The sequence below is a fragment of the Rhynchophorus ferrugineus genome, unplaced genomic scaffold, assembly GCF_030347505.1.
Source record: "Rhynchophorus ferrugineus isolate W39M unplaced genomic scaffold, kcgeb_rfMv2 rfM2, whole genome shotgun sequence".
Classification (NCBI taxonomy): domain Eukaryota; kingdom Metazoa; phylum Arthropoda; class Insecta; order Coleoptera; family Curculionidae; genus Rhynchophorus; species Rhynchophorus ferrugineus.
This window is the reverse complement of record NW_027472581.1, coordinates 86376349-86401863: the sequence shown is the minus strand read 5'-3', so window position 1 is coordinate 86401863 and position 25515 is coordinate 86376349. Positions and strand designations below refer to the sequence as shown.

Below are 25515 nucleotides of genomic sequence, written 5' to 3'. Positions count from 1 at the left end.
TACACTGATACCATTTTTGTAGTACGATTTGTCCTTTGCTTCAAAATAGGCCTCAGTTTCGGCGATCACTTCTTCATTCGGCGAAAATGTCTTCCCAACGAGCATTCTTTTAAGATCTGAGAACAGGAAATAGTTGCTGGGGGCTAGATCTGGAGAATACGGTGGATGAGGAAGCAATTCGAAGCCCAATTCATGGATTTTTGACTCAGTGCATTGTCTTGGTGAAGCAGCACTTTCCTTTTCTTCAAATGCGGTCGTTCTTCAAATGGTCCAATAATGCTATGTAATAGTCGCTGTTGATGGTCCTTCCCTTTGTAAGGTGAATTAATGAAAATTATTCCACGCTCATACAATACAGACGCCATAAACTTGCCAGTGGACTGTTGCGTTTTTCCACGCTTTGGAGCGGATTCATCGTGTGCAGTCTACTCGGACGACTGTCGATTGGACTTCGGAGTGAAATTATGGAGCCATGTTTCATCTATCGTCACATATCGACGCAAAAACTCGGGTTTACTACGCTTGATCATTTTCAAACACTGCACCGAGTCATCAAATCGTCATCAACTCTCTTGGTCAAAAGTGAGCTCGCGCGGCGCCCACTTTGTGCAGAGCTTTCTTATACCCAAATATTCGTGAATGATATGATGTGCACATTCAGTTGATATCTTTAGAGTGTCTGCTATTTTATTCAATTTCAATTTACGGTCATTCAGAATCATATTGTGGACTTTTTTAATGTTTTGTCGGTAAAAACTTCTTTTGGGCGTCCACTACGTTCACCGTCTTCGGTGCTTATTTCACCACGTCTAAACTTTGCATACCAATCCTTGATGGTTGATTTTCCTGGAACAGTGTATAATTCACAAACTAATGGTCCGACAGCTGTCAAAATTATACACGCATCTTTTGAAAGTTAGGGCTAACTAAAAAACATATGGATTTAATTTTAGTAGCGCTATCTATGTGTCGAGTTAGGGACTTTTCAATTGACCTGTTATGTTACAAAATAGGTCGTAATGTTTCATTATTTTCCAAGGGAGACAACTCTCCATTCACTGTAATAATTTTGATGTTAACACACTGAATAATAATAAAATAAAGTGTCACCTTTCCAACCTTTCTTGAGCCATTTCGTTTATCGGAAAAAACGCCACCGACTTTTTCGCAGAGCCAACAAGATACTTTTCAAAGAATGACCCGCGTCAGAAGAGGACGTAAATGGTAGGACGGGTTGAGAGTTCCGCGACATTTATCCTGCCTGAGTATTCCCGTCATTGGGACATAAATCTTCGCAAATCAAACACTTATGCCTTTATGAACTGTTGGAATTCAACGGTTTTTTTCCCCATCGACCCGTCCTCCAATGGCCGGCTAGTTACTTCGCCTTAAATTGTTTTAAGTGGGATGTTTGAATCTCTATTTTTAGGTCGCCGCGCCAAACATCAAACATGTGCGGTTCTTGTAGCGGCTATTCATAGACTTAAATATATGTAATTGTTTTAATTTGAATATGTTCACGTCGGCTTTCCAACTCTGTCGCGTATTTTTCTGACTTAACGCGCCTAATCAACATACCTTGATAACGATAAATTACGGATTAATTTTTTTCTTCGGCTCTATGTTGACATTACAGGTTGCTAAATATTTCCAATTAACAATCGCTGATAAATTATCGGTTTCGTATGCAAATGAGGTCAAATATCTACGAATGCTTATATAAATGTGTAAGTTTCTCGGAATATTTTGATCCTAATACCTAAGTGTCATATACGTAGGTCAATGTGAATATTTTCTAAACGATATATTACGATTAAAACTCTTGACAATCGCAAAGGTCGATATTGCTGTTTATAGTACTCCAAATATTAACAGTTGCTTTTTGGTTTTGTGAAATATTATTAGAAATACACAAGGGTCAAGCGATAAGTACAATAAATTACTATAAAATTTAAGAAATGTGAATCGTAACATTGAAAATTAAGTTTATTTTTAGGAAGCATTATTATTTAATGGATAAATAATGTAAATAACTGATATAACTACAATATGTATTTAATAATAATATTTTGAGGGGCCATCTCTTACTAAAACAACTGCATTTACATTGACAGAATACTTTCCAACGCAATATCCAAATCTTTTACCAAAATATCTGATAATTGGTAATTGCCAACTCTCTGCTTCAAAAGTTCCCAGAGAGTTTCCATTATGTTAATATCTGGTGATTGTGGTTCAGAATGTGGCAGTAAGTGAATGAATCTTTCTAGATGTGGGATTATGATTCAATGGTGACAATACCAAAACAGGGTGATGAGAGTGAAAACAACTAAAAGTGAGTAATTAATATAGGAAAACTTTAGAAAATCGTATTATAGCGTGAAAGGTTTACATGCATAGATATGTTTGTAAATTTTCACAGTATTTGGTTAAATACTAAGGCAGGTAGTAACAGTTAACGAAAGTATTAAGGAGAAATACAGTGATATCAGAATGATTTGACAAGAAAACAGCAATGAAGGAAAGAAGAACTAAATATAAAAAGGCAGATATGTTCTCAAACGAAAATAAAATGCTTATAAATTGCATAACACGCCAATTGAAAAGTATCCGGCCTAAAACATAGATGGCGCTACTAGAATTAAATCCATATATTTTTAGTTAGCCCCAATAGCATTTTAAGTGAAGCAACTTTTGTTATTGTGAAAAAAAGTGGATAAAAAGGAATTTCGCGTATTGATAAAATATTGTTTTTTGAAGGGAAAAATACAGTTGAAGCAAAACTTAGCTTGATGTCGAGTTTCCGGACACTGCCCCGGGAAAATGAACCATCAAGGATTAGTATGCTAAGTTTAGACGTGATGAAATGAGCACCGAAGACGGTGAACGCAGTGGACGCCTAAAAGAGGTTGTTACCGACGAAATTCAATGAAATAGCAAACCCTCTAAAGATATCAACTGAACGTGTACATGATATCATTCACAAATATTTGGGTATGACAAAGCTCTAGGCACTTTTGACCAAAAACAACAACGAGTTGATGATTCGGAGCAGTGTTTGAAGATGATCAAGCATAATAATCCCGTGTTTTTGCGTCGATATATGACAATGGATGAAACATGGCTACATCATTTCACTCCGAAATCCAATCGACAGTCATCCGAGTGGATTACATACGATGAACCCGCTCCAAGCGTGGGAAAATGCAACAGTCGGCTGCCAAGGTTATGGCTCCCGTAAAGTCTGTTAAAAAAGAAAGGACCATCAACAGCGACTATTACGTAGCGTTATTGGACCGTTTAAAGGACCAAATCGCCGAAAAACGGCCGCATTTGAAGCAAAATGAAGTGCTGCTTCACCAAGACAATGCACCGTATCACAAGTTAGTAAAAACGATGGCCAAAAATCCATGAATTAAAAACGATGGCCAAAAATCAATGAATTGGGCTTCGAATTGCTTCCTCATCCACCGTATTCGCCAGGTCTGGCCCCCAAGGACTATTTCCTGTTCTCAGATCTCAAAAGAATGCTCGCTGGGAAAAAATGTTCGTCAAAGGAAGAGGTGATCGCCAAAACTGAGGCCTATTTTGAAGCAATGGACAAATCATACTACAAAAATGGTATCGAAAAGTTGAAGGGTCGCTATAATCAGTGTATCACCCTTGAAGGAAATTATGTAGAATAAGAAACTAATTTTGCCAAAAAATTTGTTTTACTAATTCAAGGAATATCATAGATGGTTTAAAAAAGAGGTCAGTGTAAATATGATAAAATAACTCTAACTTACAAAACTATTGTGGCTGTTTAATTAACTGTGGTTTAAGTCGTTTAAGTTTAAGTTCGATAATATATACATTAGATGTACTTACTTATTCTTAAAATAAATCATATTTTTTAACATTTGTGTTTCATTAAAACTTAGCGTTGAAAAAGTTAAATGCAGATACATTGCGAGGTTTTGACGTCATACATTGAAATGATTTGAGGTTGTTACTACTTTGGATAATCTATACATGCAGTCGTGATCGATATATAGTGAAGATTATTTTCAATACGTAAATATCACAATGTATGAGTTAAAATATAAATATTCACCTTTAAAAATGACTATCTGACCTAATATATAACCAGTTTATCTATGAATTGTCGACCTTAAAGACAAAATTGTTCTAAGAAAATCATTGGAACATTGTTGTATTGTCTTGTTTCAATGTACACAAAAGCAACACATAATAAAATGTAGCTAATACAAAATATTACAATTGAATTACAGCCTTTTAGTACTACTAAACATCCATACACGTTCAAAGAACGTATCCATATGAGGTACCTTTCTGTAGGTGTTTTATTATATTCTAACGCTCCTTCGCTTTGGAACGTTACAAGTTTTCGTGAGTCATTTTGCAGCTTTATTGGACTATATCTCAAAGTTATTATTTAGGTGGCATATTTACAAAATAAACGTTATCTTGTACGTTATATGTCGCAGCAATAAAGCGCAGTCTTATAGAGTGTTAAATGTATTGCTTTCAATAAACATGTGTATTTATGTAGCTTGATACAGCTATGATAAGCGGACTAGTATTCGGAATTTATAACTAACTTTCTTCTGTGACTTATATCATCAATAGTTACTTTTAGAGTGTATTTTGCTCTAAATAATTTGTTTTTTATTTCAACAGATTACTAGATGCTGTTTTAACATTAAAAATAAACAAAAACCTTGAAAATATTCCTTCACTTTCGCATAAAACTGCTAAAGAAGGGTTATATCTAGCTATATTAAAGGGATATTTAAGATCGTGCACCACTTATTACTCTAAAACTATTGCTGTAAAGTTAAAAATTACACAGTTTGTAAAATGGAATTGCCAAGAATGTAATTTCGATCACTCAATAATTTAAAGAAAAATTATCGAAATGCATATTCTCAGTATAAACTATTCACTTTTTTAAATATATTACGACACAACTTATTAAACATGCTAGAAGTCTGAATTTCATAGATATATTTTGATTTTAAATTAGTTTTATAGTTGCCTATACTAATGTCTACTACTGTACCTAATCTTTTACGTGTTAATTATGTTTATTTTCGATTAAAATTATTTTAAGCTAATTACATATAAAACTTTTAAATATATTCCGATAAAAATTGTTATATGTGCAAAAAAATTATATGACTAAACATTGATGATTATTTTTCAATTCAATTAATACTTTTCAATTAATTTGCTAGTTATATTAATTATAATTTTAGTCGCAATAGTGAATGATTTTAATATAAGAGCAAAGCATATTAGTTCTGGAACAGAATGAAAATATAAAATCACTGAAATATAAAAACACGATAGAGAATCGACGTAGGATAAATACTGGGAATTTAATGCTTCATAAATCTTCGATATTCGGATTAATTCCAACAAAGCCCGCCCCAAATGGAGAAAACGATTTTAAACAATAGATCTGTCGTTTCAGGGTCATGAAAAATATCCCTAATAAAACCAACGGTCATTTATCTTCCAATGTATTTCTACAGCTTAAAAAAATTATTTTTCATATCGTATGAGTGATTACGAATATAAAGAGTAAAAAATATTTAATTATAAGTGTGTTTTTAATTTAGATCATTTTTCTTAAGCTTTAAATATGTTGTTACATAATTGATATACTAGTTATGTTGCCTGTTCGTCAATAATTCAACCCAAATAAACAGAATTTATGAAAATCTTCATATAATGTTAGGGAACATTCATTATACCCCTCGTGCTTGAATGTAATATAGTAAAATATTACCGAAGCAATACTAAATTTGAAACCTTACACTATTTTATCTAAGCCAGGATATTTAAAGTTAAATAAGAAGAAGATTACTCAACAATGTTTTGGGTCCCCTCCTTTACTTGCTCTATACAAGTGACAAACCACAAATAGAAAATAGCTACATTTGCTGATGATACTGATATTCTTGCTATTGGAGACAATGGTGAAGAAGTAAATGGAGAACTGTACCATGCATGTAATAACATAAATATAAAGTGGTCCCAGATATGAGGAACTTCATTGAGAATAAATCAGTACATATTTTCACCTACCACCAAACTGTTCATATACCAATTAATTTGAATAGTACTATTATCCCAAATAGTAACAATTATATGTATCTTGGCGTGAAGAAATGCCCAAAAAAGAATAAATATTTAAAAAAATTACACTCTGCTTGAAAAAGTTCTTCTACCACCACTACACATAAAGTTGAATTTAATAGAAGAATTTGTAAAAGGTTTTATTAGATAGAGGTAGTGTTTATTGTCTTAGCTGTGAAAGAAATTAGTTCATTTTGAATCCCTCATCACTACATAGTATAAAACAAAGTCGCCTTTTCTGGCCCTATATCCCTATGTGCGCTTAAATCTTTAAAACTACGCAACGGATTTTGATGCGGTTTTTTTCAATAGATAGAGTGATTCAAGAGGAAGGTTTATATGTATAATACATGCATAATACACTAAGGCAACATTGCTAATTTTAGAGGATTCTAACGTGATGTCGTAAATTAACCTATTTTTTTAGGCTTATTTAGCAATTAGCAAAAACGCTGCCTAACCCTACGAGTTAGATCAAATTAATGTACTACAGTATTGTACTCCATAAAAAGGTCTACAAAAAAGTCCGCGATGGTATATGTTTATCTTTTAGGGATAACCCACATTAACCATTCTTATTGTTTACTTTTTACGTGAGAAAATGGCTTATTTACGAAGCTATTTTAAGCAATACGGCATTAATCCTTATCGAATTAAGTACCTTAAATACAGTGTGCAATTAATATAGATCAATATGGTTCCTTACAGCATGTAAATTAAATAAATATTTTCGGAGATATTACAAATTTAAAATTTGCGTTTAAAAATGTGTAATGTAAACACGATGTGTAATTAAAAATGTGTAATGTAAAAATTGTATGAATTTAGATATTCCAAAGATAGCAGGAAATCTTCATAGTAAGTATAGGGGAAGAGGAATTGTTTTACTCCAAATTTAATGCGTGCAGGCCAAGGGCAGTAATGAATGAACCAAAAATACTGGATCGATTTTAATCATGTTTTCATTGAGTGACATAGGCATATATATTTTATGCCCGTGCGAAGCCGGGGCGGGTCGCTAGTAATCTTATAAAAGCTTAAAAAGATTGCCAGTAAAACAGGGAATCCTGATTTGTACACATTTATTTTACCATCAGAAGGGCTTTGTGAAATAAGAGAATAGAAGCAGTAACGAAAGATCATTCTTCATTATGACAATACCAGCTCTTATACATCGGCTCAAACAACCAACTATTTAATTAATTTTTAATAAATTACTCTCTTTTCATTATCAGGCCCAAAATATAAATAGCAACAAAATATAGAAAGCTATTGGTTGTCTGATGAGCGTTCTAAATTATGTAAGAACCCTAAGAAGAAGGAACAGTTTTACAAAAAATGTGAATGATTTGATATTTTTATAAGTAAAAATTGTAACATAATTGAAATCTATGATTAAAAATAATTATTAAATTTTCTGAATGATAGAAAAACTGATAGCAAATATGATTTCAACACCCAACATTACTTAAAATTTAGAAAAATTAATTTATTAAGTTTTGTATTTATATCAGCGAATGTTACGGGTCGCAACTATAGCAGGTAGATGGTACTGCGGAACGCACCTTGTAAATTGTACGATATTTACGGCGATGTGTTTATGACTCGGTTGATGCAATGCCTGTTGGAATTAAATGAGGGCTTACATTAAGCCGACGGAAGATTTAATTCAAACTCGTGCCGTATCTCCAGCGCGGACCTAACTCTAATTTTATAAACAGCCAACAGATTTTAATTACTTACCCCTTTGTTTTCGACATGCCAGCATTTCGCCTCGCACCTAGCCACAAATAGAGCGTCGTGTCCATTGTTGTAAATCATCCGCAGCTTCGCTTCGGACTTTATTAATAAGCCTAACAACAATATGATCTTGACACTGGTTAACATCAGGCGTTTCGTGATCATATCCGTCGTCGAGGTATACGCACACGTCATCTTTCTGAAGATAATTGTTCTTCTGTGAACATTTATCTGAAAACAATTATAGAAAAATATGAATCGGAGCTGGTGGAGCGTAAACATAATTTAAAACAAAAACAAAATGCATGTGTTGTTTTGAATATTATCGAATACAAATATTTTGGGGTTAAATTGTCAAAACGAAGATATCTCACATTTTTATGTTTAAAAATTTCTTTATTTTTTTGTATTGCTCTTGAATAAAGGGTTCAAAAACCAGTCATCAATTGTTTAACTCCTTCAGTAAAGTTCTAGTCAATGAATTAATTAATGGAAAGAAGTATATTATCAGAGGAGCCAACGAGTATAAAATTTTATACTTCTGATAACCACATTGAAATGGAATTAAATATCTACCTGAAAACACTTTTAAATGACTTATACCAAAAAAAGTGGATACTTCTGTTTCACATGAATTAACAGTGAAAAATTTACAAATTACAAATAAAATTGCACAAGCAAGATGAGTGCAATACATACATCAGTAGGTATATCCCAAATTAAATTAAATTAACTTCTTGAGCTAAATTTAGAGTAACAAAAGAGTAATAGTATTCAATTTCGTGTAGTTTAGTTAGCTCCAATCTTCTAATTTCCTGGCAATGTCTAATAGCTGTGTTGCTTTCATATTGCTGCAATTTTAGTAAATTAGTACCTTATTTCATATTTTAAGGCGAAATCTTGGATCACTTCGTAGATCCATTTAATTTCAATGCTATTACACAGTTTTTTGCAGGTTACACAGCAACAAGCATTGGTAATGAATCGTAGAACATTGTTTTGGGTGCGTTGGATTACTAGCTGTTTTGATGTTTTAGTACAATCCCATATATGCAACCCATAAGTCCAGATAGACTCTATAACTGACTGATAAACCAATCTCTTTCTACCTTCTGATCAGCCATGGTGGCTTTGCTTTTTTTTCTGATATGATGTAGCCAATTTTTCCACCCTGTTTGCTAATTTCTTGAAGTTGAGTCGCATTTCAGTCTGCAATTCCTTGAACATATTTATTATGTCGATGATAGTTGACTATCATTAGTCATTTTTGTGAGTTTTGTTTACTTAGTTGATAATATTGTGGTTTCTTGATACAGAGGACTTCACATAATTCTTTCTGGTATACTGCAGTTCCTTTAAAAAAGCCAGTGTGTCTTTTTTCATTGCATAATGGGCTTGTTGTTCTACTTCGTTGCTTGCTGCATAGATTTGTGTGATATTTACCAGTAGAGTTCACACCTTTTGGTTTTATGCTACAGAAATGTATAGTTTGCCCAAAATGTTGGCGGTTTGTACATTGGGAGATGGTGTTATTGATGATGAAGATGACTAAATAACCTAAGAATAAACTAATAACTAATGAAACTAATAATAATAAACGAGAATAAATTAAAGCTAGAATTGATCAATTAAAAGATAACATGACATTTTTTGTAACATGGTAAAGTTTTAAGTAAATTAGCTGGGAAATTTTAATGGCTCTATCTTACAACTCACCTTCTCCGATGGTCAAGTGTTCCGATATCGGTAAGCTCACTTGGTGTAAAGCTATCTATGGAAATTTTCTTCGATTTCGCCCAAAAATCTCAAATCTCATCTTCATTGAACTTGTTTTGAATATTTATAATATCTGGCTTATTATTATTTTTAACAAATAATAATGATAATGATATAATAATGATTTATTCATTATAAATTAACACACATATGTTAACACATCAGTAACATTATGCTTAAGACACTCTATTTGTGTATTATTAAATTTCATTCTTTGCTAAAACCAATATTAGTTGTTGAAAAGTGCTAATTGATGTTATAATATTTTTGCCAGTGATTGGTATTAACTGAGTCACTAAGACAACAATAGAAAAATATTTTACCTGCTGAGTTTACTGAAACTATTACAGAAAACGAGGCAAACTTGAAAAGTGATAAGATCAATAATTTGGTCGACATTTACATATATATTACTAATATATATTTTTTGCTCGTTTTTCTTTCTACGTCCTAATCTAGTTTGGTTTCGTTTTTAAAATGTGTTTAAAACCGTTCAATATGTTTATTATAAAAACTGGCATCTACCAAAAAATACCTATTTTTTATCGAAACTTAATCAGATTTTAATAGAATTTCATATATATAATAATATGAGATACTTTTGTGTTGAGATAGTAAAAAATAACTTAATCTGAAACAAGTTCAATGTTTTTTTTATTACGGAAACCAAATTTAAAGTTCGGTATAAAAAGGACTCTTGCCTGTTTTTGAAATAAAAATTCTCTATGTGTATAAATGCGTAAAAAGATTAATTTTTAATAAAAATGCTAACTTTTTATATAACTAATTAGTAAAAAGTAAAGGCGACCGTCCCATCCTCCTACTGTTGCGATAGCCGAGGGTTCGAATCCTGCTGGGGCACGGTCGTAAATTTATGTTTGTGATTATTTAAAATTTGTGAATATTCTAAGCGAGAGTGTAAAATCCGACAAGGAAAATGATCCCAGTCACGCCAGTAACAAGGCTGGATAAGACCGGATGTCTTCTGGGATGATTTTGAAGTCGGTCACTCGCCAGTCGGTAGGCTTAATGCTGAGGACCGTGGTTCGGAGTCCACATTAAAGTTTAGGCCCAGTCCAGATAAACCCATAGTTGGTAAAAGGAGACTTTAAAATATATGTAAAACAATTTTATTAAAATTTTAAAATTAACAATTTTTAGTAAACCAAAATAATATGTGTACTATTTCATTAATTTTTTACTATACGTTTTAAATGTTAGTGATTTGATATTTTATTGCCTTGATTTTTTGCCACAATATTAAGTACCGCTAGATTTTTAGTAAAAATTTAAATTTCATTTCGTCGAGCTTATTCAGCAAACCAATATTTATTTATTGGGAACTTTTAAATTAATTGTATTTAAAAACTATTTTACATCATAAAGTGGATAATAAACTAATTGACTAAAAAATGTGTTATACTATTTTATTTAATAATGATTGTAATAAATAACTATTTTATATACTAATTATAGAAGAAAATATAACAATTAGCGAACCTAGGTAAAATCTTAAAGAGTTTCTAGTTAATTAAAATTAATATAAACCTCTGATATAGCTATGATCATGAACATATATATTAATAAACTAAAAAGATTATTAATTTTAATCTATATGTATTTTATCTTATTAATCGTTGATTTTATTTTAAAGTAGTAATATAAAAATTGTATAATTACTTATTAACAACTTATTAACAATTATTATTAAAATTTGACGTAAAGAAGACCACAAAATTAATACAGTGTATATACTTGATATGCTTATAATGCTATATTAAATAAATGATTCATATTTTAGTGTTATTAATAATAATATGGTGTATGGTTTTTAATTTATTCAAATAAACAAATTATAATAAATAACAATATTCTATTAATAACATAGTTACGGATTTATTGAATTTCTTGATAATTAATCACTTTATATTAGATGTTTCCTATTAGGACATTGGTGGATAAATAATTGTTTAATTGCTTATTAACAATAAATATTTATTTTCACAAAGTAGCAATAAAAAAGTATTCTAAAAAAATTAGAAATCTAATTTCGATGTAAATATGTGTCAGTCTAACATATATTTTTAAAATTTTATATTTAATTATATTATTGTATATTATACATATAATATATTGGTGATGTTACTATTAACATAAATTAACCACATTAGATAAAAGTTTGAATAATTTGTGATGAATTAAAATAAATAAACAAATTTCATATAATTTCATATAATCCTGAACAAAAACACAGTATGTATTGCTAATATAAAATTACCATTTCTTTATCTTTAATTACCAATTAATCATTTCTTGTTATTGATGTTATTTTATAGCACTATATCGAGCAAGGACATGTAAAATAGTAGCATTCTATTAATTAAATTCCTATATTTTTAAAATTCCAAAACCTATTGAAACATTAATTTCTTTTAATTAAATTTATTTAATTATAATTTTGTCTGAACTGGTTTTATGTTACTAACTGTTTAATTATATAAGAACTATTTGTATTTGTTCACAGAACTAACAATAAAAAAGATTATTTTGATTGAATACTAACCTGTAATAACATGACAATATATTTTGATAAAATTTTTAACAATAACAATTGATTAAACTGAAAGAATCTTAAACAATTAACAAATAATAACACTGATTATATTCATTAATATATGCTGTAATAAATTTTAAGAACAACGCAAAGATTTATCATTTAATTATATCCAACTTATTGTTGAGCTACAGCTGTTTTACTTGTTTATGTTATTTTATGGAACTAGTTTAACCAAGGATATGTTCGAAATAATAACACTTTTTAATTTTTAAAATATTCCTAATATTATTTAAAAAATTAGGGGTTTTAATAAATATGTTTTCATTACAGTATATTATGTTTCAGTGCATACAAAAATGTTCTGTTGAAAAAGCGCGTCAAAAGGTAATTAAACAATTTATATCAATAAACACTTACTGAAAACACTATATTATCGTGGATACTCCTGTTCAAGAGACATATCAACTGGGAGACGATTACGGTGTGCCTTTTAACGATGATAAAATTAATATTTCCATATGCGAAACAGTATTCGAGTGTCCGAAGTAGAAAAAAAAACGGTGAAATACGACCGGCGATTAGGCTTACGCGAACACGCGTTACTGAAAGCTCTCGCGTACGACAGCTTTCCTACTTCCGATCGATTATACATCCGCCACAACACTACATCTAACCCACCGAGATGCTGCGATCTGTTCTTGCTTTAGAGGACCGCCTTTAGCACAGTAACTCATATATACGTGTGTGTGAGAATATATATATATATATATATATATATATATATATATATATATATTGTGTGTATGTCTGTATATATACAAAACCTACCTACCAGTGAACGTTCTCAATGTGAAATAGTACGGTATCCAACGGCACGGGGTGTCTTAAGATGGAGCTTATATCTTAGTTTTTTTTGTGATAGTCGCCGATATATTTTACACGCATCCTTTTGTTTTGCGCTCGGAGAAATAATATGGAGTTCCCATTCATTGGCCGATTGGTTCGTTGTAGTTCGAAATATAATTAATTAAATGTAAATTGCTTTGTTATAAAATAGACTTTTTTTGGTTCTTTGTAAATATATTGAATTTTGAAATGTAACAGGTATTAAAGACAGTTTGAAAATTGTACTCATATTTGATATAATTAAAATATATTAACATAGTAATTTAGATACCAAGGAAGACACAAAAAATAATGTTTACATATGTCTTATTCAGGTTGAAAATTGTGTAGCCATGATAATTATCTCTGCTTAGTTTTAGCTAATACATAAATGATTGTTCTTATTTGTCTTATTTTTAAAAAATTGTATATAATATTAATAGTTTAGAAGTTAAATTTATAATTAATGATTAAATTACATTTTTTGTATAATTAAAATTATTTATATTAACAATTATATTATTATTAACTTCATTATATTACGTAACAATAGAGATTAAATTCTTAAAACAGAATAAAATTTAATTATAATGATAATTATACAATTTTTCAATTAATTTAAAATTTAACCAATGTTTGGATTAAGAACGACTTTTGGTTAGCTCCAGTTTTTTTTTATGCAATGGTTCAAAGATAACGAGGATGTTTTAAATAAAATTATAGTTATTTATTTTTAATGATATTTATATTCTAAATTATTGAAAAAATACCGAGTGGTTGGCTTTGTAAATACCAAAAATCACTTTTTGCATGAATTGAAAATGGCCTAATCAAAATTGTCTATTAAAGATCTTTATTTGTAGAAGTTTACATAATATAAATATTACATGAAACTATATACAGCAAACAACAATAGCCAAATATTTTAACTACTTTTTGTTACGAGTTTTTATAACGTGTTTTATGTTAATCAAATATATTTATGTAATACTGGTATAGGTAAAATAAGGCATATGTGGTGGTTAATTGTCTATCTTTATTAAACTCTCTCATTTAACCTTCAACAATAAAATAATATGGTAAAAAAATTGTGCAAATTGTATTACTTTCAGCTTTCAAGTAGTAAAATATTTACATATTTATGTCAGGAATAATATCTTAAGAATGTTAATCATATTAATACAAATTATTTTAATTGAATACATAAATATATTAGGTATTTTTTATTTTTAATGGTTTTTATTAAAAATAACTCGTATAATATTATTTATACTGATTATGTTTTACTTAAAGTGTTGTCAATTGCCAACCTTTTGTAATTATTTAAAGATTTAATCAGTGTACATTTAAAAACAAAGTATGTTGTTGCTGTAGACGCCTATGGTGATATTGTGCCATCTTATATCAATGATGAGTTAGTCTTGGATAAATGGTAAGAACTGAAGGCCAAATATATCATCAAATATTCAACAAAAAGTATATTTTTTTAAGCGTTGTCTCCATATTCAATATCAAATAGGTGTTTCTTTTGAATGGTCATTTCTTTTTTTTTTTGTAAACTTTTTAGCATAACTTTTCTTCATGTTAAAATATTAAAATGTGAAAAATTGGTGGAATGACATGGAAATTGTGATATGACTTCTTTGTTACCGTTTTCAGAAACAGCACACCAAATAACACAACGATTAGGTAAAAATGTGTATCGTTGGCTTATATTATTGATTATTGCGAATTGCTGTCACAGGCTCCAAATTACTGTAAAAATATGAAAAATAATATGTTTGTATATCATCAAAGCCAACAGCTTTCTAAGACACAACGTCAATACAGTGTCTGAAAGATTTTCGATAAAAGTCTTTCCTGTACCTGTAATTGTTGACACAATTTCGAAATCGTTTAATTTATGAGAAATTCGTCACCTATTTACGTAGTTTATGTGTATAAATAACAGTGATTGATTTGCATTATTGTTAGACTTTCATTTTTTATCGCAGCGATTACTTCAAGGTTTGATGCTATTGTGTGGTATTGTTTGTTTTTTTTGTACCTACCTTAAATTTACCAAAAATATCGTAATTAGTTTATATAATTATTGACATTTAACTTTACAACGGATACTGCTAAAATACTCATTATAAACAATTACTGTTTTAATGTTACATTGGTTTGAATAATTTTGTATGTCTTATATTTTGTAAATTAAAGAATTTTTTATAAAGTTTAAGTAATAATTACCTTCTTACTCTCTTTTATTAGTTCTTCTTCTACTAACTTCATTTTCTTGCTTTTTATTATTTAATTACAATTTGTCTTATTTATGTTACCTTAAAATATTAACAAATGATTAACACCTTGTATTCATTAATTTTATAGAGAAAACTCTTATAAATTGTCAAGGGTACATTTTAAGAAAAAATAAATGCTTTTAATAATAATATATTATATAAATCATTAATTTACATTTTCTTTTATTAGTTCTTCTTCTACTAGCTTCATTTTCTTGCTTTTTATTATTCAATTACAATTTGTCTTATTTATGTTACCTTAAAATATTAACAAACGATTAACACCATGTATTCATTAATTTTACAGTGAAAACTTTTATAAATTGTTAAGGGTACATTTTAAGAAAAAATACATGCTTTTAATAACAATATATTATATAAATCATTAATTTACATTTTCAATCCAATAATATTGAAGTTGGTCTTTCGTTATATAAAAAAAGTGAACCTTAACACATACCTTAATGAATGAACGAAATGACAAGAAACGAATTATCTCTAAATCGAATCTGTCTGTCTTGTCTCTCTATAATTATTTTCTGTAGTTTTTCTCTCGCTGACTCCATTTTCTCGCTTGCCATTATTCTATTACATTTCTTCTTATATACTTAGATTCTCATCATCTCAATCTGTGTTACTAGTCGTTAAGCTAACAATACTGCACATATTATGTTGTAGAATATTTACAGTTTGCTATATAACATTTTAAAATTAAATTATCTACTACTGTGTTTATTATATATTAATTCATTTTCATTCAGGAAGTTAATTAATATTTGTTGGAGGCAACCAAGAGAAAGAGTAGTTGCGCTATTATTGACAAGGGCACTCGTACGTCTTTCAGTTTACGCTGTTACTGCTAAATTTACGATACGGGGAGGGAAAAATCTTGAACATGTTCTAATCATCTCACATTACTTCATTACATTTTTAACTTGCGCCTGCATTGCGTAAATTGTAACGTGTAAGTGACCATTTAAAGCAATAATGTAACAGTCGTTACATCGAAGTTGCAAAAAAAATCCTTTTGCAACCGGCAGCAGCTGGACCAACCACCGCGCTTCTATATATAAGGCTTGTTCAGAATCTTGATCGAATCTGCTTTTTTTGATAGTTTCGAAACATTTTTAATAAATGGGAATTTAATTTCTTTTTTCAAAAATTATATTCGGCTTTAATTTAAATCTTAATGTTTATGTACGTACTTATACTTTTTTTAATTACCTCTAATTAATAATTATGGATGAAGGATGTCTTCAATTGACCCGAATCTTATAGAAATAATCGGAGCTTCAGCTTCAGCATTTTTGGAGCAGGATGTTTAATGGATAGTCTATCACAACTATTCTTTTCGTTTTTCTTTGTTTTCTATTTTCTTGGTCTACTTCATGAGTTGGCGCATTTACGCATCTTACCCTGTTTTGAATCAGGTCTATACTGGAAAATATAAGTCTTACTTGTAGTAAATCACTACATAGTATAAAACAAAGTCGCCTTTTCTGTCCCTATATCCCTATGTGCGCTTAAATCTTTAAAACTCCGCAACGGATTTTGATGCGGTTTTTTTCAATAGATAGAGTGATTCAAGAGGAAGGTTTATATGTATAATACATGCATAATATACTAAGGCAACATTGCTAATTTTAGAGGTTTCTAACGTGATGTCGTAAATTAACCTATTTTTTTAGGCTTATTTAGCAATTAGCAAAAACGCTGCCTAACCCTACGAGTTAGATCAAATTAATGTACTACAGTATTGTACACCATAAAAAGGTCTACAAAAAAGTCCGCGATGGTATATGTTTATCTTTTAGGGATAACCCACATTAACCATTTTTATTGTTTATTTTTTACGTGAGAAAATGGCTTATTTACGAAGCTATTTTAAGCAATACGGCATTAATCCTTATCGAATTAAGTACCTTAAATACAGTGTGCAATTAATATAGATCAATATGGTTCCTTACAGCATGTAAATTAAACAAATATTTTCGGAGATATTACAAATTTAAAATTTGCGTTTAAAAATGTGTAATGTAATAAAAATTGTATGAATTTAGATATTCCAAAGATAGCAGGAAATCTTCATAGTAAGTATAGGGGAAGAGGAATTGTTTTACTCCAAATTTAATGCGTGCAGGCCAAGGGCAGTAATGAATGAACCAAAAATACTGGATCGATTTTAATCATGTTTTCATTGATTGACATAGGCATATATATTTTATGCCCGTGCAAAGTCGGAGCGGGCCGCTATGTTTTTATATACAACGTTCATATTTTTTCTGTAGTGTATTTAATTTAGTATCAGCATTGCACCCGTGCGAAGCCGGGGCGGGTCGCTAGTACTAAATATTACACGCACAAAATCCTTATAATTCATTTTAGTTCCCAATTTTAGTTCCTTTCTTAGTGTCCATATGTCCTTAGTGTGACTTTGGTCCAGTCCTATACCTCTACGAGTTCTTATACGACATTCGTTCGACAATTTATTATCATTCTAATTTCTATGTCTATTGAAACACAAACAAACTCACACAGAAATTTTTCACACACCTATTTCCAAGCCTTCGAGTATAGTTGGAAAAACTTTAAACATTGAAAATTATCTCACGTGTATTTCATTGTAATTGTTCCCTTTAATGTATATTTCTTATTTTTCTTCTAATAAGCGTAAAAAAATGTTAGTTAATCTGACATAGGTTTGGCCTAAGGACATAGAGAACAATGAGCATATTTCCAAAACTTCAAAACTTCCAAAGCTCTATAGAAAAAAAAGTGTCATTTGATCACACTTCCGGCCAAAAACTCCGCTTTCTCTCAACTCATCCACAGAACAAAGAATAAAAAAAATAGAAATAAAGAAACAATGATTGAAAATAAGAAGCGCTTCAGACCCTGGTGGCTACCTAGCCTAGGTTATTTGACAAACGTTCTAACTAAACAACAACAAAAGGTTATTGTTCCCGTCGGGAATCGAACCAGCGACCTCCGTTCGGGGGCTAAACGCTTTAATCACTACACCACATGAGTTGTCTATAGGACTTCTACGAGGTCTTATATAATATAGGTAGTTCTTAAAGAGCAAACTGAATGACTTTTGCACTGAACGACTTCCGATTTTCCATCACATAAGCTCAACAATAATATTATACACAAACATCTGATTATTTTAGGTAAAAAATATGTGAAAACTATGTACGTGCCTTTAAAATTTGAGGGTTTCCTTCGATTTCCCCAACATTTGGTTCCAATGGAACCACCTCGGAAGTACACTCTTTCTATTAAAAAAAGAATCTTGAAAATCTGTCCATAATTGATCGAGAAATCGACGAACATACATTAAAAAATGTATATATACAGCCGAACATAGAACCTCCTCCTTTTTCGAAGTGGGTGAAAAATATTTCAGATTCATCTAATGTAACTATGTAATGAAAATATGTGGATATACTACGAATCAATATACTACGCACTATTCGTATTCGTAGCGTATATCGTAATATTTCGAGTTGCTTAAAATTTTGTTGTTTTTTGTTGTTGTATGTAAATAATAGTAGCAGCAAATAATGTAAATAATATTTGTGGTATTTGAAAATGATTTATAGCGAATAAACCTGGTACGCGTAGAGTACGATATAAAGTGTTTTATTAAGTTACTATACAGAAATCGCTTCTATTATTACCGATATAAATTGAAACTTTTTAGCAATAATGTTTGCGGCGGCAGTAGTTTATCGAATTTATAAGGTTGTTTGAAATGCATTTTCAATGTGTTCAATGCAAGGGAAAAATCGATCGAAACAGATGCCATTTCGACAAAAATATGACTAATTATAGAAGGCGGAGTTATTTTAATTTTATGATTTACTCATTTCCATATTTGAATATTATCGATTTCACCGCACCTTCGGAATTTTAGAGCAATTAGGCAGATAAGTGCTAATTACTTTCCACCGACGTTATGTAACTCGCGCGGCAATGGTAACCAAATTAAAATAATTTAGTGTAGTGTTGAATGAAACAGTATTTTATCACGAACAGTTACCGTTTGATTACTAGTTTTGCATTTTTAAAATCACGTATGTGTATATAAGAAAAACATAAATATGTGGAATTTTAACGAATTTTGTTATAATTAATTAAACTAAATTAATTTTATAATTATTTTTACTGCACAACCTATAATTTAAATAATATGATAAATATAAACTGAATTAAATTACCACTAGATGTGATTAACATTGCTCCTATAATTTTTAAAACATATGAATGAAGTTTTATTCAAATTTATTTAAATTATATAGGTCTGAAATGCAATCCGTCTTCTAAAAACTATATATATATATATATATATATATATATATATATATATATATATATATATATATATATATATATATATATATAATAATGTTATATTTATTCAATAAAGCTCTACCATAGCAGGTTTCAAAGACAACAGTTCATGACACGCTCTGGATATAAAACTAAGATAATTCGTTTTTTTTTTCGTAAAAAATTACCAAAGTTTCATCAGAATAACATCTGCGACCTTCAGTTGCTTCTTATTATATTTGCTTTAATATGTATTGTACCACTAATATAAAATATGTATAGAAAATTATAAGTGCATTTTAGGAAGGTCATCTGGTTTTCCATAACTACTACAAATCCTTCTCACCCATTGACCATGTTATAATGCCTACAGTCTATTGTGGATTTATCTCTGCCACAATACCAATTTCTTTCAAGAAGTTATCTGGTCCTTCAGTTTGTCAGTGTATCTGTGCTTTTCCATTGTCCTCTTATCTCTACTCTTCCTAGAACTATTATAAGCAATCCCAATCAAAGTCTCTCCCTTCTGCTAGCAATGAAACTTAATTGTTATAATTAGTAGTCACCTTGCAGTAGTCTAGAGCATCTTCATATCCTACCAGTTCCTTCTACAAACTTCTTCCCACAAACATTTCTAAAACTGCCAATCCGACTCAAGAATAAGAAAAATTCTTGCGTTTTTCATTAGAGTCAAATTATATAAGCTCATCATTTATTATAACAAGTTTAAAATTAAAAATGGTTACAAATCTGCTGGTATTGGCTGTACTTTTACAGCAATAGCAACAACCTTTCATTAGCATTTTTTTCAGCTACACTTTTGTTTTCTTCAATAAGTTCCTAACCATCCTTCGATCCTGTTTGCTGTACCATTTGTCATCCTTATAGCAATTCAACATTTTCATTACCAACATTCTCCAGCCTCTCACATTCGGTCATCTCCCTTAAAACTTAAATTATTTCGAGCATGGATGCTCTCTCACATGGGAATATCTGCCAACGAAAATATAATGTAAACTAGACAAATATGCTGCCTCCTCTCACACGCCACGTCCTATAATTCGAGTAATAAAACTTCACGAACAGCTTTTATTATATTCTATTAGATTAAGCACCTAATTATATCCGTATCTATTAAATAAATATCTCTTAATCTCTATTGGATCTAGCTGTAGCTTAACAGATTACAAGTGGATTTTCTCAGGGAAATTATGGAAATTATTTACATTCATAAGATTTAACAACGTTTACCATTATGGGCTCCATGGTCACTATATGGGTATTTTGCACAGAGTTTTATTAGTATTTGAATCCCTGGTTCCAAAGTTAAATATAACATCAACGAAAAGGTGTTAGTTCTACCTCGATGACAAACCTTTAATACACTACATATTTTTTTATAACCTTTTAATCATAATCAATTTTGATATGCCATCAGAACGATACGACAAAACTATAGCACAGTTAGGTAAAAAAAAACTAATCAATATTTTTTATGTTTATTACAGTAATGCATACATCCGCTTCTATTTTTTACCTCAATCAAACTCTTCGGCAATGTTTGGTGCAAATTTATTGGTCCTGGGTTTGGTATTTTAATTTTTAAATTCGAAACTTGCGTTTTTGTCAATCTTTCTAACTTCTTATCTTATTTTGTTCAGTCCGATTAATATTATCTATATCCAATATAATAATATTCTATGTAATATTTTGTAGTGACTTGTATTTTTATTAGTTTGTATTTATTTCTATTTACAACAATGTTATAGTGATTTAAATGATAAATAAACAAATAATAATTGAATTATTTTCCATATTAATACCAAGAATTTCGTTCACTGATAACTCTAATGTCCTCCATTAAAACGATAATCACTACATAGTATAAAACAAAGTCGCCTTTTCTGTCCCTATATCCCTATGTGCGCTTAAATCTTTAAAACTACGCAACGGATTTTGATGCGGTTTTTTTCAATAGATAGAGTGATTCAAGAGGAAGGTTTATATGTATAATACATGCATAATATACTAAGGCAACATTGCTAATTTTAGAGGTTTCTAACGTGATGTCGTAAATTAACCTATTTTTTAAGGCTTATTTAGCAATTAGCAAAAACGCTGCCTAACCCTACGAGTTAGATCAAATTAATGTACTACAGTATTGTACACCATAAAAAGGTCTACAAAAAGTCCGGGATGGTATATGTTTATCTTTTAGGGATAACCCACATTAACCATTTTTATTGTTTACTTTTTACGTGAGAAAATGGCTTATTTACGAAGCTATTTTAAGCAATACGGCATTAATCCTTATCGAATTAAGTACCTTAAATACAGTGTGCAATTAATATAGATCAATATGGTTCCTTACAGCATGTAAATTAAACAAATATTTTCGGAGATATTACAAATTTAAAATTTGCGTTTAAAAATGTGTAATGTAATAAAAATTGTATGAATTTAGATATTCCAAAGATAGCAGGAAATCTTCATAGTAAGTATAGGGGAAGAGGAGTTGTTTTACTCCAAATTTAATGCGTGCAGGCCAAGGGCAGTAATGAATGAACCAAAAATACTGGATCGATTTTAATCATGTTTTCATTGAGTGACATAGGCATATATATTTTATGCCCGTGCAAAGTCGGAGCGGGCCGCTATGTTTTTATATACAACGTTCATATTTTTTCTGTAATGTATTTAATTTAGTATCAGCATTGCACCCGTGCGAAGCCGGGGCGGGTCGCTAGTGTATTTATAATTCAAAATACGAAAATGTACGGAGAACATGCTGGGAACATATCAAAGTTAGAAACGCATAAAGATTAACAGCAATTGGCACAGGAGAGTTCTTAACACCAGTTCGCGAATGGATACATTTCAAGGCCGAAAACTCGTAATTAACTTAATAATAATTAATATGTCATCCTTAACAATTATTCCAAATATAAACTTTACTTGACCTTTTAGCAGTTCGGGCTATTTTTCATGATCCAAGTTATAAATAAAACCGTCCAGCTACTGGGTTCGAATAAATCATAAAAATAAACAGAATGGGAAGTTTTTAGGTCCTAACTTGGTTGTTACAGTGATATTAATAAAACTCACGATCTGTTGATAGTTCTTTGATAACCAGACGCGGGAAATAGTGACGCGAACGAAACAAACCCGTTAATTATTTGCGCTTTTTTTTCTCTCGCGTTAGAGTACTGGACATGATGGAAATTATACGTTTCACTGCATCGAACTAAAGAATAGACGCCGTTTATTAATACGATACTTTTTTTGATAGTTAATTATCCATTTATGCGAGTTTTTATATTAATAAAAATGACCTTGGCCCGACGCCGAATATAAAAAACATTTCACTCCATAACGTAAACCTTCAGAAACATTATAATTTAAAATGGCGCTAACCTTATCAATTACCAAGCAAATTATTGAGGAATGCGTTTTTCTGTTAAATGCAATCAACAAAAAGTTTTTAAAAAATAAAAAATGAAATTGTCGCACCAGCGCTAACTTTGTTTATAAAACTAATTTGCCTACTTATAATTATATATATATATATATATATATATATATATATATATATATATATAGACCAAAATAAATATTTTGGAGACAAGAATGTTGTTATATTTGGTTAACGAAAAACAGGCAACTGAAAACTAGGATATACACAATAAAGCAGTGGCGATAGAAGTGGCGAATAAAGCGAATGGAAGAAGGAAAGGAAACATGGAATCAATTTGGAGAAAGGAGACAAACAGTACAGATAACCTAAAACTATTTTAGAAACTGTTAAAAACTCGCAGAGGCGAAAAAGCATGTAAAAAGCGGATTGAACAATATCCAAGTCAACTATGATAGAGCCAGAGCCAACCATGATGCCAAAAACAATATTCAAATACATATGGCAAAATATTAACTTTCTAATAAATTTAATTTCATATTAATGAACGCTAATGTAATCTCTTTCAGTTTTATTCTAATTTAAAGCTTTATGCATATTAACAAGGGATGCAAAAGAGTTATATTAAGTAAATATTTATTGAAAAAGGCGCGTAAGAGGTAAATACGAAAATTGTTTTACTACTTCATCGCACCTCTTTAAAGACTCGCATTGAATGAAGGAATCTACATCTACTTAATTTTTTATAAGAAGAATAAGAAGTAAAACAGTCTTTTCGCGGTAAGGTAGTTGTTTCTTGATTCTAAAACCACTAGCAAAATGTTGTTCTTTCGAATAATGATCACAATGTATTTATTAATTTTGTAATGAACACTCTGAAAATGTAAAAAATGTATGTTTTTTAGTAACAATATATTTTATAAAACTTTAATTCACATTTTCATTGCAAAAAGTTTGCTGTTGGTCTTTCGTTTCATAAAAAATGTGAACCAACACACACCTCAATGAAAGCTGAATTGCGTGAACAAAATATATATCTGAAAATGGTGGTACTACAAGGTGTTGTATAACAAAATCAACTGATTGTTGTGTTGTAATTCGAGTTAATGGAGAAAGAAACAATTCGGAAAGAAAATGTCAAGTAGATGACGAGAAAGATTGTACTCGATGTTAACACTTGTTAAGGAATTTTGCAGGCATTTTGACCCATTCCTTTAATTGACCTTTCATTCACATCGATCGTGAGTGAATAAAGTACTACCTACACAAGACAATGATTATGTTACAAGAGATATATATTCTATAGTGATTTGGTAGTACAGAGTCGATTATTTAGTATCCCAGGATGCATATCAGATCGAAAAAAATTGTTCAATAACCCTAGATCTAATAAAAATTATGGTGAAAAAAATGACCAGTTAAATATAGATATAAGAAGTCCTTAAATAAAAAATATATTGGATAAATTTTCATCGAAAATTGCACTGTACTGTCATTATACTTCTGGGGCCATTGGTTCCACTAATAGATATAAGCACATTTTCGATATTTTTTCATGTTGTATCGGATTAAAGTGCTTGCACAGCAGCATCAATTTTCTGAGGCATGACAATTGATTTTAGATGACTTTTTTCAGTAAGCAAATAATGTTTATAATGAAGCTCATTTTACTAAAGTTTTTATCAAGTAGACTAGTCGATATATGTTAATAATTATCTCCTATCAAAATTATTGAACAATATTTTTTAGACTGATATTTTATGACCAAATCATTGTAAACAACACAAATCATATTTAAATGTTCTGAAGCAAATTATGGACAAAATTGTCGAATTTTACGCTGGAAACATCATGTTATCTAACAACGTGTAGTACCAAGGCTCTAAATATCAGTAAGAGTGCCACTCGTATATGGAATTCTAAATTCAAGGCATTCTTTTTGAGCCAGTAAAAAATGATTAAATGGCGATGGGTTCCACAGTTCTGGACCTAGCGCCCTATTATTTATATATGTTTTTTTATAACATCTTTATTAGATACGCTTAGTATAATCTTAATTATTATTATTATTACAATTAATTTATTACTACTTTTCCTATGTGCTTGGATTAATTAACAAGCAAGACGAGTGCGAGAAAATACATCAGTATGTATTCCTCAATTATAAAATTATAATTATTTATTAATTATTAACTTATAGCTATAGTTTACACTAATAATACACACTAAATGTTTACACAAGTTCGTATGGTTTTGTTCGTTTCAATCTCCTGAGATCCTGCGCGTTGTCCAGCAGTTGTATTGCTTCCACGTTGGTATGATTTAGTAATCTTTTTTCGTGTTTCAAGGCGAAATCCTGCACAACTTCTCAAATCCAT

The 25515-nt window shown here is 30.1% G+C and overlaps 1 protein-coding gene across 1 annotated transcript in view; it reads right to left on the bottom strand.

The window, feature by feature from the left end:
* Kal1 (anosmin-1 Kallmann syndrome 1) overlaps positions 1-12889 on the bottom strand; it is a 62080-nt gene extending 49191 nt beyond the window's left edge. Inside the window, exons 1-2 of the mRNA XM_076395333.1 lie at positions 12638-12889; positions 7891-8118 (exon numbers count right to left, since the gene is read on the bottom strand). Coding sequence (XP_076251448.1) covers positions 7891-8082 — 192 coding nt within the window. The 5' untranslated portion in view covers positions 8083-8118; positions 12638-12889. The remainder of the gene's footprint in view (positions 1-7890; positions 8119-12637) is intronic.
* Between the last annotated feature and the right edge of the window lie 12626 nt (positions 12890-25515).